The following is a 19,473-nucleotide window of genomic DNA, read 5'->3' as shown; positions in this document are numbered from 1 at the left end:
TGTGCTCAGCATAGCGTCAGCTTGAGATTCTTTCTCCCTCCCCCTCTGCTCCTCCCCGTGTTCTCTCTCTGTGTCAGATAAATAAATAAATAAATAAATAAATAAATAAATAAATAAATAAATAAAATTAAAAAAATTCATGCCCTCTCAATGCTTTATTTTTTCCTCAAAATCTTGTTCTGTAATCCTGTCCATGAAAAGTACTGCCATCTGCTGGCCATTGGTATGTAACGCAGTATGAAGAGTTCGGGGTCCTTGAAGAAAAGACTGTGAAAAAGCACGTGCATTGTTAGAAGCAACCCAAGTAGAGTCCACTTGTCACTTTAGAATTGACCTTTAAATTATAGCACTGCTAGGGGCGCCTGGGTGGCACAGCGGTTAAGCGTCTGCCTTTGGCTCAGGGCGTGATTCCAGCGTTGTGGGATCGAGCCCCACATCAGGCTCCTCTGCTATGAGCCTGCTTCTTCCTCTCCCACTCCCCCTGCTTGTGTTCCCTCTCTCGCTGGCTGTCTCTATCTCTGTTGAATAAATAAATAAAATCTTTAAAAAATAAAAAATAATAAATTATAGCACTTCTGTGTGTATGTGTGTCTCTCTCTTTCTCATAGAAAGTCAGTACGACAAACGTTAGACAATATTGACTTACAAAGTTAAAAAAAAAAAAGCTAAGTTTTGCTGCCCTCTGCTGTTCAGGTGCCTGCATTTCTGAGCTTTCATTCTCGTTAAAACTGAAAGCATAATTAATGTGTTTGTTCTTCTATTTATTTATTCATATAGTCGCTCACTCGGTTATTCGTTCAATGAATGACTATAAGCCGTACTCTGCACCTACGCACCACGCTGTGTGCAGGACTACTGGGACACAAACCTGACCAATGAGACAAGGGAAGAAAAACGAAGAATTTCAAGGCTAAATGACGTGAAAATCTGTTTTAGAGTTATAGAGTCCATAAATTCAGTTGTATCAAATCTGTGATGCCTGCCTTAGTAATAGTCTGAGGAAGAGAGGAAAAGGGAAGGGAAGGGAAGGGGGTGGGGGGGAGAAGAGAGGTGGGCAGGCGCAGTGAGCATGGTGTGATCCAGTCACGGCAGCACCCAGGAAACAACCAGTAGCTTCCTTTTTACTTTAAGCCCATTATAACCATAAAACTTTTCAATAAAAACCTGGATGAGGGGCCCCTGGGTGGCTCAGTCAGTTCAGTGTCTGCCTTCTGCTCGGGTCACGACCCCAGGGTCCTGGGATCGAGTCTGACATCCGGCTCCCTGCTCAGCGGGGAGTCTGCTTCTCCCTCTCCCTCTGCCTGCAGCTCCCCCTGCTTGTGATCCGTCTCTCTCTGTCAAACAGACAGAATCTTTTAAAAATAAAAATAATTTTTTTAAAAAGATGGATGAATTTAACAGGAGTCTGTTCCTTTTGGAAACGCAAGATTTGTGTCTAATGTTTTAATTTAGTTCTGGCTGTTACAGTCAGATGGTCTAGAATAAAATATTGCATCTGGTATAAGATCTATGGGGAAGCCTATGGAATTCTCAGCAACACCATGTTTCCTTTCACTTACCTGTGCTCCATTTGGCCAAAAAGAGATATCTTTAGTTTGGTCAAAAGCTACCTCAGTGATGGCCAATACTCCATAAAGACTCTTGAATTGGGCCCCTTGGAACATCGGCAATACCACAGAGGTGCCCTATCTCTGTGAACTATTATCCATTGGCTTGACACTTGGCGCCTACCTCCCCCTTACCTCTTCCCTCCCCACTGGCTTGACACTTGGCGCCTACCTCCCCCTTACCTCCTCCCTCCCCACTTTACCTAGCCGACTAGGAGCTGTCTTTCAGGATCCCTGTATCGCCTCCTCTGAGAAGTCTTTCTTCCTGAGCTATCAGTCTGATTAAGAACTCCTGTCTTCCATTTTCCCTCAGCACTTTATAAATACATTTTCCACTGCACTCTGTGAAATGACTGTTTAATTATTAATAAGCTCCTGTACAGCTTTACCCTCCTTCTGGATGGCCCTTTCCACCTCCTTGCCTTTATTGAAACATAGTCAACCATTTCCTTCCACGACTCTCTCCAAGGGAGGTCAAATGTTCTAGCGTTCCCCATATATCATGGGACTGCTGGTTCCTCACTGCCAACTCCAGCTTGGCTTGCTTCCTGATGTCTATAAAACTAATACTATTGTGAGGTCTTTGACCAGCCTTGTGGCTCTCTCCTGCCAGCCCTCCAGCAATTGGATCCTGGCTCACCGCCTTCCCCTTTTCCCAAGCTCTGTCATAATCCCGGGAGATGCAGAATGATCTCAGACAATGCACACAAAAAGCACCGTCTGTACTATCTGATGACTTGACTCAGTTGTTCACTTTTTGGATCTTGCCATAACCTGGGGCTACAGTTCTTCTAAAACCTTGAGCTTCAATATCTCCCTTCAAGACCTGCCCTCCTTCCATCTTTCACACCCCTTCATTCTACCACCACTGAGCTGAGACTTCTTTGAGCGCTCCAGTTCCTTCACCATCACCCAGCTCCTTCTTGGCCTCTGCTCCCTGTAAGGCTGGATTCCCATGTTGATCATATAAACTCACCCCCAACACCCCCCATTCCTTGAGACTCCATCAAGTCAGACAATGGGGGCCTACCAGGGGAAATTATACACCCCTGTAGATTGGTACCATTTCAAAGTTATGGTCCCTAATCTGGCAAGGTCCCACAACCAGGCCAAAAGTGCGTCATCTATCTTCAAAGCCATTTTGCAACCCCAGCTCTTACTTTGTTGAGAATATTAGGCCATCAGGAGGGATCTCCTGTAGGTTCACAACACCTTCTCTTAAATTTACCAAGAGCCCCCAGTCTTACCTCCTTTTTCCAGATCCACATCTCCTTCTTCTGATACAGGACCATGCTCCCCATCAGTACTTCTGATCCCATCCCTCTGGGATGCTCTGGGATCCTGCCTCTTTAAGCATCCCTCTCATTCGTATCTTCCATTTTTCCTTCTGTATGACCTTCCTCCCCTCTGCTTACAAACATATGCAAAACTCTCTCATCATGAAAGGAAAGGGGAAGAAAACCAACATGACTTCCTATCCTCTTATGTTTCAATGTCTCTCCTTTTTCATACAAACTTCATGAAGGAGGTATCTGTTGTCTCTTTTCCTTACTTCCAGACCATTCCTTGTGCTCTTTCATCTGGTCAGTTTCCACTCTTGGTGGAATAATCAATGGGAGGGTTTTGTTTTTGTGTTTAATATTCTGGAGTCAGATGGAGGTGAGACAGCTCTGTATGTATAAAGAAGTGTTTATTTGGTTTTAAAATTAATACTCAATTTATTAGGGCCACAAAATCAAAAACAAGTCTTAAGTATTTCTTAAACATTTATGTTCTTTTTACAAATTGTTATTCTATTTCTATGTTGGGTACAATGAGAAATATCATCTTGGCTTTTTCACTGATGATTGTACTCACTGTTATTGGTTAACATTTCCATAATGATGGGGCGCCTGGGTAGTGCAGCGTTGAGCGTCTGCCTTTGGCTCAGGGCGTGATCCCAGAGTTCCGGGATCGAGTCCCACATCGGCCTCCTCCGCTGGGAGCCTGCTTCTTCCTCTCCCACTCCCCTGCTGTGTTCCCTCTCTCGCTGGCTGTCTCTGTCACATAAATAAATAAAATCTTTAAAAAAAAAAACATTTCCATAATGAACAGAATAATTTTCCCCAATTCTCTTTTACAATTATATTCAATTAAATATTTTAAACATTTTTCAAAAATTTTACATATTTTATTTCATGTTGAAGCACTTCACATTACTGACAGGACACATTTATAACATCTATAAGCAAAGCATTTCCAAGAATTCAAGTATTTTTAATGGAATTATTTATATACTTATAGAATTACCTATATTACTCGGGAATATAGCAAATCAATTTTTTTGTTTTGGGTTTTTTCCCCCCACAGCTTACTCATCAAGCCAGAAAGGGAATGCAAAGATTTCAATAGCCAGCTGCTTTTACATCCAGGTATTTCCCCACTTTGTTTATCCGTCCCACCAGGGAAATTATTACTTTTGTACCATGAATAGTTGCAAGGACCATTGAGCTCTCTCTCCTTTATGACCAGCAATCACAAAGGCTCATATGGCATTTTGGCCAAAGAAGAAAGTTGATCATGGCTAATCCTACTTGAGATTATTTTTTAGGAACTTTGATTATCTGATAAATGTCAAAAATAGTATAGTCATGGGGCTCCTGGGTGGCTCAGTCAGTTAAGCGTCTGACTTTGGCTCAGGTCATGATCTCAGGGTCCTAGCACTGAGCCCTGTGTCAGGCTCTGCACTCAGAGTGCGGGTCTGCTTGAGATTTTCTCTCTCCCTCTTCCCCTCCACCTGCTTGTGCTCTCTCTGCCTCTCTCTCAAATAAATAAGTAAAATCTTTAAAAAAAAAAATAGTATGGTCACCACTGAAAAGTGAAGGCTCTCAACCAGCCCCTGGCTAGTGTCAATGCAAAAGGCAATCAAGGATCATGAGAGAAAACCAAATATTTATGTAAAGCACTCTGTCAACATTTCCTAAAAAATGTGGAGTCTTGCTATTTGAATTGTAAATTACCACATTTAAAGTAAAGTGATCACGTGATTCAGTCACTAGCTTATTGCTTAGATCTGAGCATCTGGAACCTACAAAAACCTCTTCTCCTTGGAGCCAATGACACCAAGACACAGGGATTCACTTGGCACTCCTTTCCTCTGATCACTTTCCTCCCCATCCTCCCCAAGTCCTACTAACCCAGCTGCCCTTTCCCTGCATTGTAAATTCACTAGTCTGAACTATGTCACTTTATAGAAAAATTAAGAAACATCAGAGACCATTCAAGTTTTTCAAGTAGGCACAAAGTCAAATTTCACCATTTTAAGAAGACACACTAAGGTATTTGTTCAAAGTTGAAAATCCTCGTCACAGCATCATATATATATATATATATAATATATATATGCACATATATAGGTATATGCATCATATGCATATCTGTATCTACATCGTACATATACATGTATGCACATGTATATCATCATATATAAACGTACGTACATCTTATCATGTCCCAATGTCTCATCCTTGTGGAAAATGGAAAACAACCTGACATTCCTTAATCCTGAATTTTTTTTCTTTATAAAATGGGAACAATAATTTCTACCTTATAGATTTTTTTTAGGAGATTCATTGTTAAATGTAACTACGTGTAACTAATATAATCGACATGGTAGATATTATTTCAATAAATGTCCTTTCTGATAATGAGTTGTCTTACTAGTTCAAGTTAGAAAGTACAGCTGACTATTTCTGTAGAATTAGAATGTAAAATTGGGGTTTAGAAGGAAAGTATTTATACATGTATCTATCTGTTTCATGTGTTTTAAGTTCAGAATATGGATCAAGTCAAAACGCTGAAATATGAAATATGAATGGCTCAAACTTCCGAGGAGTTAAATAAATACAAATTAACCTCAAAATGGATTTTATATTTGTAAATATAATGCTTATTATTGCTGAGTGTGTAGGAAACAATTTCATTTTCTTCCCAGTAGTGCAAGGTGGCGGTAGCTTTCTATAAGATAATTTGACTCTATGAAGTGCTTGCAAAATGCCCCCTCTTTTTGATTCCCTATCCCCACTTCTAGAAATTTAACCTTAGGAAAAAAATTATATTTAAACAAATATTTGTATGATGTAGAAATAACATGAACATCCAATTAAAGGAAATATTGATTAAATGGCGACACAAAATATCCTATACAATCTGATATTGTGCAAAAATTTATAGTGAAATTATCTTTGTCTTTTAGCTTAAAATCAATTGTACATTAAATTAGAATTATAAGGATAATCTGTGAAATTCTATGCATTTGATACACTTTACAAAGTTTAAATAAGAAACAGAGATTCACCCTAACTCTAACATGAAGGTATTAATACTATGTTTACTTTATTTCATTTCCATATTTAGGTTGCAAAGTACTTACTTAGGGATATCATAAAATTTATTTTCTAAACTGGGACACTTTTGAGCGGGAAAGTGGTAATAATAACAAGAATTAAAATGTGTTAATTGATTTATATCGGAGATAAGCTAGGATTGTCCCACTCAAACCAGGTCACCCCATATTTATCCAAGTATAAGGAGTAATTTAGAGTTTGGGTGAGCAGAACTTGCTGGATCATGTGTTCATGACCACATATGGTTATATAGATCAGAGAGTGTGGACCAGGTCATAGGACCTGAGGGTTATCTGCTTTCTAAATGGTTCTATCAGTGCAACAGGTAGACCTGTGAGGTCTTTTTACAATTGCTGCATGAATTAGGGCCTTCAAGTTTACATGCTTCATACTGATTTTGCAATTTATACCTCTCAGGTTCTTAATTCTTTCTTTCTCTCCTTCATTGCCTGATTTAGGTAGGCCGAGTTTCCTACCACCCCCAACATAGATTCCTTATAATGTTTCCAACCAGCCACAACTCTATTAAGTTCTTTTCATGTCATCTCATCGGCTTTGGCTTTTCCTTCTTTTTTTTTTTTTTTTGGCTTTGATCTGAAACCACAAATTTTTGTTCATGCTAACTCAAAGGCCACTGACAACTTCCTAATAATCAATCAAATCTAATCAATCATTTTCATTCCAAATCTTAATGGACCATATGGTAGTTAATTATCTGAACCACTCTCTCTAGCCACTTCAGTTCCCCTCATACCCACCCTCACACACACACCCCTCACTTGCATAATTTCTTGGCTCATCCCTTAAGACTCAGCTCAAATATCACTTTCTCCAGGAAGAGGAGGTAATGAGCCCTGCTCTGTGCTTTCACAGGACCCAGTATGCAGTCTCAAACTTCGCCCATAATCTCACCGTCTTATGAGCTCTAATGCCTCTCGCCAGACTGGAGTTCCTTAAGGGCTGAGAGTGTATAAGTCACACATCTTTCTACCTTCAGAATTTAGCTAAAAACCAGCACACAGTGCAAAGCATAATGTAGTAATCAAGAGTTCAGACTTTGCTGTTATGACAGATTTAGGACTGAATCCCAGTGACCCCAGTTAATATAAATTTGAGAAGACTTCACATGACAATCGTGATAACTCCCATCCTTGTGCTTTCTCAGCATCACATTCCATCCAGAGTTTTATTATCTTAGTTTGCTTTAATTTCATACAATCCGCAGGCCCCCAGGAGGGGTAACATTTTAAACTGCCATTGGACATTTACAACTTAACAAGAGTAATAGACTTGATTGACTTTTTGATGGGGTGGGGAAGACCTGAAGGCCCCAAACAATCAAGGAAACTTTTGATAGAGGCAGATCAGGAAAAAAAAAGGGGGGGGGCCAGGGTAAAGCAATGTCTCTTAATCTCCTCATCTGTGAAATGGAGATTAGAACAGTGTGTGAGGATTAAATGAAGAACAGATTGTTTTCAATAAATACTATTTTATTGTTGCTTTTGAAGATATTCAGAAGACAGAAATGATCCCACTCCCAATTTATTTTTAAGACTTTGTTTTAAAAAAAAGACTTCCTTTCCAGACAATACATGGATTTAGCAGTGAAAGGAAGAAATGCCATTAGAGTTATTTCCTATAATTTAATTTTTCTTTGCCACCCACAGGTGTGCTTTAAGTTCTAAAAGCAGAATGAAGAGCAGAAACCACTCAAGGACCCAACCTGTGAGTCTCTCATTGCCTTAGTTTGGGCCACTATAACAAAAATACCACAGACTGGGTGGCTTAAGCAAACACCTCTCACAGTCTGGAGGCTGGGAAGTCCACGACAGAGGTACGGAAAAACTCAGTGCCTGGTGAAGTCTTGCTTCCTGGTTTATAGATGGCCGTCCTCTCATTGTGTCCTCACGTGGCAGAAGGGGCTGGGGAGCTCTCTGGGGTCTCTTCTACAAAAGCACTAACCCCTTGGGGAGCCTTCGTGGCTCAGTCCATTAAGCTTCCAACTCAGGTCATGACGTCATGGGTTGTGAGATGGAGCCCCAAGTCCTAGGGCTCCGCAACCAGCAGGGAGTCTGCTTGAAGATTCTCTCCTTCTGCCCCTCCCCCCACTCCCTCCCTCCCTCTCTCTCTCTAGAATAAATAAATCTTTTAAAAATTTTTAAAAATTAAAAAAAATAAAATAAAAACACTAATCCCATTCATAAGGGCTCCACCCTCATGACCTAATCACCTCCCAAAGAACTCACCTCCTAATACCATCGGCACTGGAGGTCAGGATTTTAGCATACAAATTTCGGAAGGACGCAAACATTCACTGCATAATACCTGTCATAGCTCTGATTGTGAAATACTGAACAGAACAGATTATGTTGCAACTGTAATATTAAAATATATATATATTTTTAAAGATTTTATTTTTATTTATTTGAAGAGATAGAGACAGCCAGCGAGAGAGGGAACACAGGCAGGGGGAGTGGGAGAGGAAGAAGCAGGCTCATAGCGGAGGAGCCTGATGTGGGGCTCGATCCCATCACGCCGGGATCACGCCCTGAGCCGAAGGCAGACGCTTAATGACTGCGCCACCCAGGCGCCCCAAAAATATATTGAGCACTTACAACTTCCTGCTCCTTTTCTATACAGAGCACAGAAAGGCCCATGTCTCTTTAGAACAACATCAAACGTCCTCTCCCTCACCAAGAGAGGTGTGTCGGGTTGAGAGCTTCATCTTGTAGTTTGCTTATCCTCTTATAGAAATAATAATAGGCCTCACAGGATGTGAGGTTCCCAGGATTCTGGGATTCCAGGATAGACGGTCATTCTGTTAACCAGAATATGTTCTCGATGAGCATTATTCTAGGGAGAGTGGAAAACTAAACATGATTCTTCTTCCATAAATCCCAATTATATGCAACTTGAGTCATCCTCCGTAGGGTCTCCAGAAATGAAAGGAGAGATACAATTTGAAGTGAACACTGAAGAACAGATAAGATGACTTGGAATGGAAGCTATTTCTAGCCATTTCTGGAGTCAAATGGACTTGGAATAGAAGGAAGAGATGGAGAAAACTGGATGAGTAGAACTTGACTGGATTGCAACAAGAGTTCAATCGTCAGGAACCACCAGCTGTCTGGAGCACACCAAGTTCAAAATAGACCCATTGGAATTGACCTTGCTTATCTCATTTCAAAGCATATGGTTCTTCCTTCAACCAGAAATACAGATGTCAAGTTATATTTATTGTTGGACACTCTGCTTTTATTAAAGGTCATTATTAGGGATTGCCATCTAAAATGTGTTACAAATATTTTTTAATGAATTTAACTTCTAATTCCCTCTACAAAGTGCCCTGCAACAAATGCATTATAAATATTAGATTTAAATAATATTTTCTTCTCTTGTAACATATTACTATGCTTCTTTACTCTGACAACAGGAGCATGAAGCATTTTTCTTTATTTTTTTTAGTCTAAATAATAATTACTGACCTATAAGATGAGTACAAGGAATTTAGAAAGGTCAAATTAATTAAGCTTCCTGTGACAAAATAAATCCCAGTCTCTAGTACTAAAACGTTCATGTTAAAGGGTATTATGGCCTACACTATATGGTGTCAGAGAGAAGATACATTCCTGTATTTTTTAAAAACTAATAAAATAATTTATCCAGTTATTTCCCACAATCAGGAGTGTTAAAGAACTTGAATTATAGATAAATATTTTTTTACATACCAAATAATATTAATTTTTTTAAATGAAACATTACCTGAAGGCTGGCTTGGTACATATTTGCATATCTTTTATCTATCTCTGTATTTATCTATTTGTTTTTATTATGTTATGTTAGTCACCATACAGTACATCATTAGTTTTTGATGTAGTGTTCCATGATTCATTATTTGACTGTAACACCCAGTTCTCCATGAAATACATGTCCTCCTCAATACCCAGCACTGGGCTACCCCCTCCCCTCTGAAACCCTTGGATTGCTTCCCACAGTCCATAGTCTCTCATGGTTCGTCTCCCCCTCTGATGTCCCTCCCCTTCAATTTTCCCTTCCTTCTCCTAATGTCCTCCATGCTATTCCTTATGTTCCACATATGAATGAAACCATAGGATAATTGTCTTTCTCTGCTTGAGTTATTTCACTTAGCATAATCCCCTCCAGTTCCATCCATGTTGATGCAAATGGTGGGTATTCAACCTTTCTGATGGCTGAGTAATAGTCTATTGTATGTATGGACCACATCTTCTTTATCCATTCATCTGTTGAAGGGCATCTCGGCTCCTTCCACAGTTTTGGCTACTGTGGACATTGCTGCTATGAACATCGGGGTGCAGGTGCCCTTTCTTTTCACTACATCTGTATCTTTGGGGTTAATACCCAGTAGTGCAATTGCTGGGTCATAGGGTGGCTCTATTTTTAACTTTTTAAGGAAACTCCACACTGTTTTCCAAAGTGGCTGTACCAACTTGCATTCCCACCAACAGTGTAAGAGGGCTCCCCTTTCTCCACATCCACTCCAACAGTATCTTTTTACTTCTTATCCTAAAAAACACCAGCTACTATTTCCCATGACAGGTGAAAGAGAAGTTAATTATTTTAAATACTGCCTATAGAAAAATGTCTCTGAACACAATTTTGTTAAGGTTTGTTGTGTCTACTTGGTAGTAATTTTTTTCCAATGGCCACACTATGTACAACGAAGACATTAAGGTTTCTGAACCTGAGTCTAGCAGTTCAGACATCTCTGGGAGCCTTTGTGTCTTCATCATGGGCTTGCCTAACTGAAAATCTGAAGGCACAAAATTGCTAAAATGTATTACTACTGCTCTTAATTTTCTTATTGTCCTCTGAAGATATTTTGTTGACAATGTTCTGCTACTTCCAGAGTGGCTTTCCCTAGCTTCCAATGCCAGCCTGGAATCCACTGATAAAAGCTGTGACCAAAACATCCTTACCCATGGTATCTGTGATACGGGAATACTGTAAAAAGATCTGAGTCACAAGAAACTGGGGCTCTGAAAGGACACTCTCAGGCTATTTAGTATTGTCATTTTGGCCCAAATTTCTAAAAGGTGGTGGGGAATTATGTGAGCTCCTTCAGCCATCACGATTTGATGGTTTTAACATGCCCACTTGAAGAGGGGGTCACCAAGCAGCTGGGGTCTCTCCTGGAGTCCCCATCCAGCATTGACACGCTGGGCAGGAGCAAGAGATGGGACCATTCCCTGGGGAAACTGATACAGTTGACTGAGATGACATACTTCACACATTTGTGTGAAATTTCCTCTTGGCTATTTGATCCCAGAATGATTTGAAGTCTTAAAAAAAAATAACATGTCATATAGTCATATTTAAAGACACAAATTATTGGAGGCTCTCCCCCTACGAAGGGACCGTGGGACAGTGAAGAACCGTTGCTCAAGACGTGGTATGGACACCTACGGGCAACACCATCTCAGTCCATTGTTGGCTAGGAGCTGGAAGCTGGGGAGGGTGTATGAGGGATTACCCGAAAAAGGAAGAAGCTATTGAACTATCTGTACAGTGTCATCATCAGGATTGTTGTAAGATGGTCTGGGTACCCCTTTAGAATTGTCTTAGAAAAACAAGGGTACAGGTGAACAGAGGGAATTTATGGGGCAAGAACACAAGGGCAGAGCAAGATGTTACTTTCATAGACCCTTGAGATACCCGTTGTCCTACTGACAATTCCCCATGCCAATTACAAGTTTGTCCTCCGTTGATTCTAGGGCTTGTTAAAAAAAAGTTATCTAAAACTTGGAAATAAGCCCAAAAGGTTACTGTCTGTCTTTTCAAAGACACGTTAAGGCCTTATCCAACAAGTCTGCCCAAGGATCATCTGCTTCCGGGGTGAGTGGCAAACAATGGTCCTCGCCCTTAGCCAAACCAGCTCTCTACCTGTTTTTGCATAGATTCAAACTAAGAATGATTTTTATAATCTTAGGTGGTTGGGGGGGGAAATCTAAAGAAGAATCTTTTGTCATATGTAAACATTATATAAAATTCAAATTTTAGTGTCCATAAAGCTGTTTTAGAATACAGCCATGTTCATTTGATTACACATCATCTACATTTTTAAGCTTCACACACTCCTTGATTTTTGCCTCTTAATAGGTAAAGTTTGCAGACCCTTTACCTAAGGGCTGTAACTTTGTTTTATTGTTTCTTATTGATAAGTCTTCAGACTCTGGTGGTAGATGTCTTGTTTGTTATGATTGATTACTTTTTTTTTTTTTTTTTGCAAACCTACAAATGGTATCTATTGGTAGACAAGATAACCCCGAAGGCTACAGTTTCTTTTTTTTTGTAAAACATAAATCAGTTTTGTATCTAATTTTGCCATCTTATTCTAACATTCTCTTTCCCTTTGTTTCAGCTTCTTATATCGTCCTTTGAATTCGCTTTGCCACCCTGCTGGTTCCGTTACTAATGAGCTAAGAACATCTCTGACACTGGCTGACTGTATATTTATTTGAGTATTATGTTTTTAACTTTCTGAAAACTTATTTTTTTTTTTTACGATTTTATTTATTTATCTGCCAGAGAGAGAGAGAGGGAGAGAGAGACAGGGAGCACAAGCAGGGGGAGCAACAGAGGGAGAGGGAGAAGCAGGCTCCCTGCTGAGCAGGGAACCCAATGTGGGGCTCAATCCCAGGACCCTGGGATCATGACCTGAGCCGAAGGCAGAAACTTAACCAACCCACCCAGGCGCCCCTCTAAAAGCTTATTTTGACACATTCTTTTAAAATGGGTTTTTATTAAAAGAACCCTGTGGGCACCTAGGTGGCTCAGCTGGTTAAGCATCTGTCTTCAGCTCAGGTCCTGATCCCAGAATCCTGAGATCCAGCCCCACGTTGGGCTCCCGGCTCAGTGGGGAGTCTGCTTCTCCCTCTGCCCCTCACCCCACTCTCATGCTCTCACTTACTCTCTCTTTCAAATAAATAAATAAATAAAATCTTAAAAAAAAAAACAAACCAACCTGTAATGGCTGTTGTGAGTTCAAATCACCTATAGTTTGCCAGTCCTATGCTCCTAAGTATTTGTATGCTTTTTTCTCATAATGCATAATGACGAAAACTGCAGGAATCCCCTTGGGAGGTGGATAAATTTGTCTTGAACTACATGTCTCTCTCTCTCTCTCTCTCTCTCTCACACACACACACACACACACACACACACACACACACACACACACACACATAGTGCCTGACAGCCAGCTGGTGGGTGGGTGCCTGGTTTCTTACAAGATGTCAGAAAATTGCTTAAATTTTGTCTAGAATTGCTAATTTCCTCCTATTAAATGGCTTGTGAATTACATCCCTCAAAAAAACAGACCAGATTTGGGACAATTTTCCCTTCACAGACATCACATGCTCAAGAGCAAATGATTGAGCCCAGACCTGCAAGTTACAGTAGAAAAGTCCAGAAGTCCAGTTTAACCCCTTTCAAGTTTCCACCTCCTTCTCTGAGGGTCTTCTAATGCTTCCAGGATCCAACCTGTTTACAGGGCATAGCTTTTGGCAGAGACCCAATACTGGGTAGAAACCGGACTTGCTGGTCACATCAAAGCACATAAGTTGGTCAAGGTCCCCTAATGACCAAGCAGCCATAAACCCCAGGGTATCAGGGTCCCCACAATAGTTACTTTCTGATCAGTGGGCTTCCTGTTCCCCAGCAGAACAATCAGCAGACAGGCTCCTAAAAAATCATATTTGAGGGACTCCCAGCCTTCTGCCCTTTCAAAAGAACCTCCCAATCTTCTCCTTTCTATTCTTAGCCATTTCATTTTATAACTTAAAAGAACTAGGAAGAAAAAAAAAAAAAACCTTCACATTGTAAGAAAAGTTAGACCTAGAGCAAAAAATAACAGGAGAGTGAAAGTCTTTACTATTTAGGTGAACAGGCTGTATGGGTGCCCCCCCCCCAGCAGTGATATTTTAAGCGAAATTGTACTTGTGTTCTGTTTCAGTGTTTTGCTTCTGTAGGGAAAGAAGGCAGTATATTCTTCCACAGCCATCCTCCCATCCCCGAAAACGTGCAGTATTTTTGAGTCTCAGAACAGGACTGCCACCCAGCATTTAGTTTGGGGGAGCTTAATCCATCAAGGGAGGTTAAACTGGATTATCCTAGCAGGGGAGGGATGGGGACTTTGAGAAGAAGGGATTATCCAAGTGGAGATCTGGTGCTCTGCGTTGGGGGGCGGGGGCAGGAATGATCAGTATTGAACGATGAACCCACGGTCTGGATTCTGAATCTGGGTGTACTGGACATTGGCAGGGGTGGGAGGGGTTAAAGATGGCCTTGGCCGCGTCAAGCCAAACTGGGGGTTGGCAGTGTCTCACCCCCTTAAAAGCCTCCTCGCAAACTGAAGATGAGTAAACTATAGTTTGCACATCAGAAAGGTTATCCAGTAGCACGTTAGTCTGTTTATTTCCTTTTTGTCATCCCCGAGTCTGGGGCCAACCCAGTCCCTTCTTCGTCCCCCAGGAATTAAGGGACAGGAGCAAATCCCTGGTGGCGTCGCGGCGGTAGGAAGAGCACGGCGCGGCCGCTGGGTGTCAGCAGCTGGAGGGAAGGTCGGCGAACAGCCAGTTCCCTCGGGAGGAGGAGTCTCCCTCCCGCGAGAACTTCTGGAACGCGGATCGGCCAGATTTTACCCAGGAGGCCGAAAATGCAGCTATTAGTGGGCAGAGCACGGGGTGGCGCTCTTCCTCGTAGGGATCTTGCAAAAGTTAACGGAGCTGGTTAAAGTATAAAGCGCAGAGTGTAGGCCAATACAAGGGCTCAGCCAACGGTCTCCGTTATTATCCTAGTCGTGTACCCGTTACTTAGACCTGGGGCGGAGAAAGAAACCACGGAGAACCGGAAAGGTCTGCAGAAGGGGCGGGACGCGGGAACCTCGAATTGAGGAAGGGGGTGGCGGGGGCGATCCCACACTAGCAGCCAATCCAGCTGTCCCGGGGAGGAAGAGGAGGAGCCAGGGCCGCCCCCGGGACTCCGCACTGCTTAGTCCCGCGCTGCCGCTCCCACGGGCTCCGCTGCTGGGCCCCGCGAATCCACCACCGCAGTCGCCACCCCGCGCAGGCATGGCTTCAGGTGCCACCCCTACGGCAGTGAAGGTGAGATGAGCCGTCCCGGCGGCTGCAGTCCGCCCTGCTCTGTGCGCTCGCTCCCGCCCCGGGGGACCGCGCCCCAGAGCCACGCGCCCGGCCTGTGCGCCCCCGCCACGGCGGCCAGGGTCTGGGGCCCGGCCCCGGGGTCGCTTGCCCAGCGGCAGGGGTTGGGGGAGAGGGAACGCTTGCAATCTCGCCCCCCACCACCACCTCGGGCTCATACGTTCCCGCGCCGCGCGGGGAATGGGCAAGCCCCTTTGGAGAAGAGCAGTGGGTGGAGGCTGCGCCTGCCCCCCAGCCTTCCCCCTCACCACTGCTTTCTGGGGGCCAGCGAGCGTGCCGGCAGGGTGGGCGCCTGCAGCTGCTGAGACCCAACTCCTTGTGCCTGCCGGACTCAGGCTTCCGCTCCGACTCGGCTTGCTGAGCCCACGTGAACTGGGTGCTAGCTTTTTTGCAAGCTTCCGGCTTTTTTCTTATTCCTCCAAACGCAGGGCTTTTCTGGCCTGAAGTTGTCCCTGCAGGGCAATGCTTGGGGAATTCTGAGATTTTTTGACCTCACCGAAGTGAACCACAGGGCCGCTCCCTGTTTGGAGGCCTCTGAGTTTAAACTGTTTTGTTTGCAACCTTGAAAGTTAGAGATCAGTTTCCTTGTGCCCTCGGACCTCACAGGTCTCCGTACAAGGGATCATTGTTCGGTGGGAGCTTTGGCCAGAGGAGGGCACGAGTTCTAAAGGGTGCAGCGAGCTTCCCTGGGGCTTTGAAACACTTACATCCTGGTTGGCGCCTTGGAAGAGAGAGTGTGTAGAATTACAGTGCAGTGGAAAAATTGATGCTAAAATTCAAGATCTCTTCTAGGTTGTTCACGATTGGCTAAGAACTCAGTTAATTTGTTTGACTTTAGAAATTCATGGTCGATGGCATAGGAAGGTCAGGGATAGATCCTTCTTCGGGTATCCCCTGATTCCCTCCTTTGTGTTGACTTCTGGGAGAAGGCAGGTCCCTGCGGTGCGGATTCAGCCAGAATGATGAGTTTATCAGGTTCTTGTAGCTTTTAATGAGACTCACAAGGAGAAGGGGTAGGGCGGAGAGTGTTGCATTCATACTTAGAGACATGAAATTCGTTTTTACATTTTGAAAAGAATCTTGGATTTAGCAAATACTTGTAGAAAGCCTCTACCTTACCGGTAACAGAGAACAAGGCAGAAGGCTTTTATGAAGCTTATGTGCAGAGTAGGTGAGCCAGTGCCTTAGGTGTCCGTCTCGAAGTGGGGCTTTCCTGCAGGGTTTGCTGGGATGGTTACAATTATGTGTCTGGCACATCGTTGAAACTTATTGAATGTTAGTGCTTATAAGAGGGGGGAGCTGAAATTAATTTTCATGTCTTTTCTCCAGCAGTTATTGTCATAGGTCTTACTAGTCTGCAGGTTTCAGTGGGTAAACAGGAAGTGAGCATCTTTCCCTTGCAGGAATACCCTTAAAGTGACATTAAAAGCAGAGAGGGATGATTTAAAAAAAATTTTTTCTTTTTAGTTAAATTCAATTTAATTAACATGTACTGTGTTATTAGTTTCAGAGGTAGAGGTCAGTGATTCATCAGTTGCATACAACACCCGGTGCTCAATATATCACATGCCCTCTTCAATGCCCTCACCCAGTTACCCTGTCCCCCACCTGCCGCCCCTCCAGCCACCCTGTTTGTTCCCTATAGTTAAGAGTCCCTTATGGTTTGCCTCCCTCACAGAGAGGGATGATGTTGAAAACAGTCTCACTTCGGTCTTGCTTGGCATTCTCCAGCCACACAGCTTCCCGGGCAAATTAGTGCAGTGCACTTAACTGCAGAATGGGGGCTGATTAGGGCCCTGATGTAATTATTGAATGACGGGTATTTTTGGTCCTGGCGAGCTGCTGAATATAAAATTAAGAGGGACGAATAGTGCTAGGCCTGCCTGCTGATTGCTCTTTGAGCTTAGAAAAGTGACAGCTTTGCTCCGAGCCTCCACGGTGGCAACACCAAATCCCCCAGACTGCTGAGGCAACATCCCGTACGGGAGACTGCAGGTGCTAGCGTGCAGAGCAAACCAGGCTCAGAAAACCATACGCCCTCCCCAGATCGTAGACTGAAGAGCTGGGACATTTCTGAAGACCCTGTAGCCACACAAATCCCTTTTTGTGGACGTAAAGCCAAGGCCCGGAGAGATGGACTAAGGTGTCCAGAACTACACCGCTGGACCTAGATAGTGATAGAACAGGGCCTGGAGCCTGGCCCTCCACCAACCAGATGCTGTGAAGCAGTTCTGAAACCTGACATGTGGTCTTGGGCCCCGTTTTATTGTGTGAGTAGAGAGATCATGCAGCCTGCCCCCCTGTGCGCACTGGACGCTCTCCTGTGGTATTAATGACAGCTGTTGTTGGGAGGACCCCAGGGAGACAGCATCCTCCGGCATCAGCCATGGGCAGGTGGTATGCATGACCATGCAGAGGGCTGAACAGGTCTTTGGCACCCCAACAGAACATTCTAAAGGGCTCTTTCAATGGGCTGTGGCTCCCCCAGGCTGCTGCCCAGCCTTTGCCATGGGGGATTAAAAATAAGCCTTATGAATCATGGTTGTTATGACAAGGAGGGCATATGGTCCCATCAGAAGTGGGTGGTGGGCTATCAGCACAATGGCATTAAGAGAGACAGACAAGTCACGGAGTCTAGACTGGGATGAATGGGCCTTTTAAGTTCTCCTTTTGGCACCTGAGTGTGGCTGGCAGAGGCCTTCAGACTGAAAGTCCTTGAGTGACCCTCAGAAACCAGGGGACAGCTGACCCACGGGTCCCATTTGGAAGCCAGAGGATGAGCAAGCCTTCATTTTTTTGCTTAGGGCCATGGTGGCATTTTGGGCAGAACAGTCCTTTTGTAGGACTGTCCTGGGCATTGTAGGATCTCTGGTGCATCCTGGACCCCTCCCCACAAAATGCCAGTCCCCTCCCCCCAGTCATCGTGGCAGCCGGAAATGTCCACATGGGTTTCCAGACACTCCCAGGACAGCTGGTACGCGCTTGGATGAGGGACAGACAGAGATGGCCTGGTGAGGAGATGCAGGGGTGGCCCGGTGTGTGTCCTGACCAGCAGAGAAAGACCTAAGATAAGGGGCCTTCTGTTGTCTGGAGGGGTGTTTATTTTTATTTCGCTTTTGCTGGAGGTGGGAGGAGAGACAGAAACAGTGGCAGATATTAATGCGTTATTTCCTTTGATTCTCCTAATTCCACGGAGTAAGGTACAGATGAGCACACGGGATATACATTTTCGTGCGCAGTGGACCCTCATCCTTCACTGTGACTGCGATCACCGTATTCCAGCCCGTGTCTCAGAAGCAGCTACGGCAGTAGTTCTCAATGTGCGTGATGCATCCGCAGCCCCCTGGGGATTTGTCAGAAATGCACATTATCGGGCCCCATCCCAGTCCTGCTGAATCAGGAGCATGGGGGTGGGGGGCTGCAGTCTGGGTTTTGAAGAGCCTCCATATATTCAGAATCCAGCGAAAATGTGACGACTGCTGACCCAGAGAGCTTTGAAGAGGCATCTGCACTTCTGACAAGCCCTTCAGGTGATTCTTGGTGTACGAGTTTCCTGTGGCTGCTGTAACCATCACCACAGACCCGACGGCTTCAAACTGTGCCCAGGGATCTCTCACAGTCCTGGAGGTTAGAAGTACAGAATGAGTCCTGCTGGACTAACACCTGGCTGGTAGGGCAGCTTCTCTTGGAGGATCCGAGAGAGCGTCTGTTTCCTTGCTTTTCCAGCTTCTAGAAGTCACCAACATTCTTTGGCATCAGGTCGCCTTCTCCCTCATGGGACCGTCTTATAAGGACGCCTGTGGTTACCTTTAGGGCCTATCCGGATAATCCAGGATGATCTCCCTATCTCAAGAGCTCTGACTTAGGTAAGGTAACATGCACAGGTTCTGGGAATCAGGACACAGACAGGACCTCTCTCAGGAGCATGGTTTAGCCTGTGACACTCAGCCGGCCCACGCTGTGGAACTTCAAGGTCTAGGCCCCTCGATGCTGGCTGCACACCTTGCCCTGCCCAGTTCATCGAGTCTCTGGAATCTCGGACCTGAGCTTTGGTATCGAGAGCTCCCCGAGGGACTCTCCTGTCCAGGAGCTGACCCAGGGGGAGCACTGGGCAGATTGCTGCTGCTGTCGCACAAGGGGAGAGCTCCGCAGAATACAGTAAGAGTTGAGGAAAAGCCTTCTCAGAAAAATGGGCAATTTCGGGAGGCACAACTATATCTTTGAGAGGGTGTCTGCCCATCGGAGTAACATCCCGACTTTGTGAGGGGAGGTCGGTTGGAT

General features: G+C 44.1%; 1 protein-coding gene across 2 annotated transcripts in view; it reads left to right on the top strand.

The window, feature by feature from the left end:
- The first annotated feature begins 14,973 nt into the window (after nt 1-14,973).
- Nucleotides 14,974-19,473, top strand: part of MTAP (methylthioadenosine phosphorylase) — a 42,141-nt gene continuing 37,641 nt past the window's right edge. The window contains exon 1 of one of the 2 annotated variants that reach the window (XM_045780389.2): nt 14,974-15,135. In XM_045780389.2, the coding sequence (XP_045636345.1) occupies nt 15,103-15,135 (33 nt within the window). In that variant the 5' untranslated portion in view covers nt 14,974-15,102. Of the gene's footprint in view, nt 15,136-18,548; nt 19,351-19,473 lie in introns of those variants that run through there. The other variant, XM_087869612.1, reaches the window with a different exon arrangement.

The sequence above is a fragment of the Ursus americanus genome, chromosome 18, assembly GCF_024610735.1.
Source record: "Ursus americanus isolate L20-20 chromosome 18, mUrsAme1.1.p, whole genome shotgun sequence".
Classification (NCBI taxonomy): domain Eukaryota; kingdom Metazoa; phylum Chordata; class Mammalia; order Carnivora; family Ursidae; genus Ursus; species Ursus americanus.
Note: the sequence above shows the minus strand (reverse complement) of the source record. Positions and strands in the feature narration are given on the sequence as shown.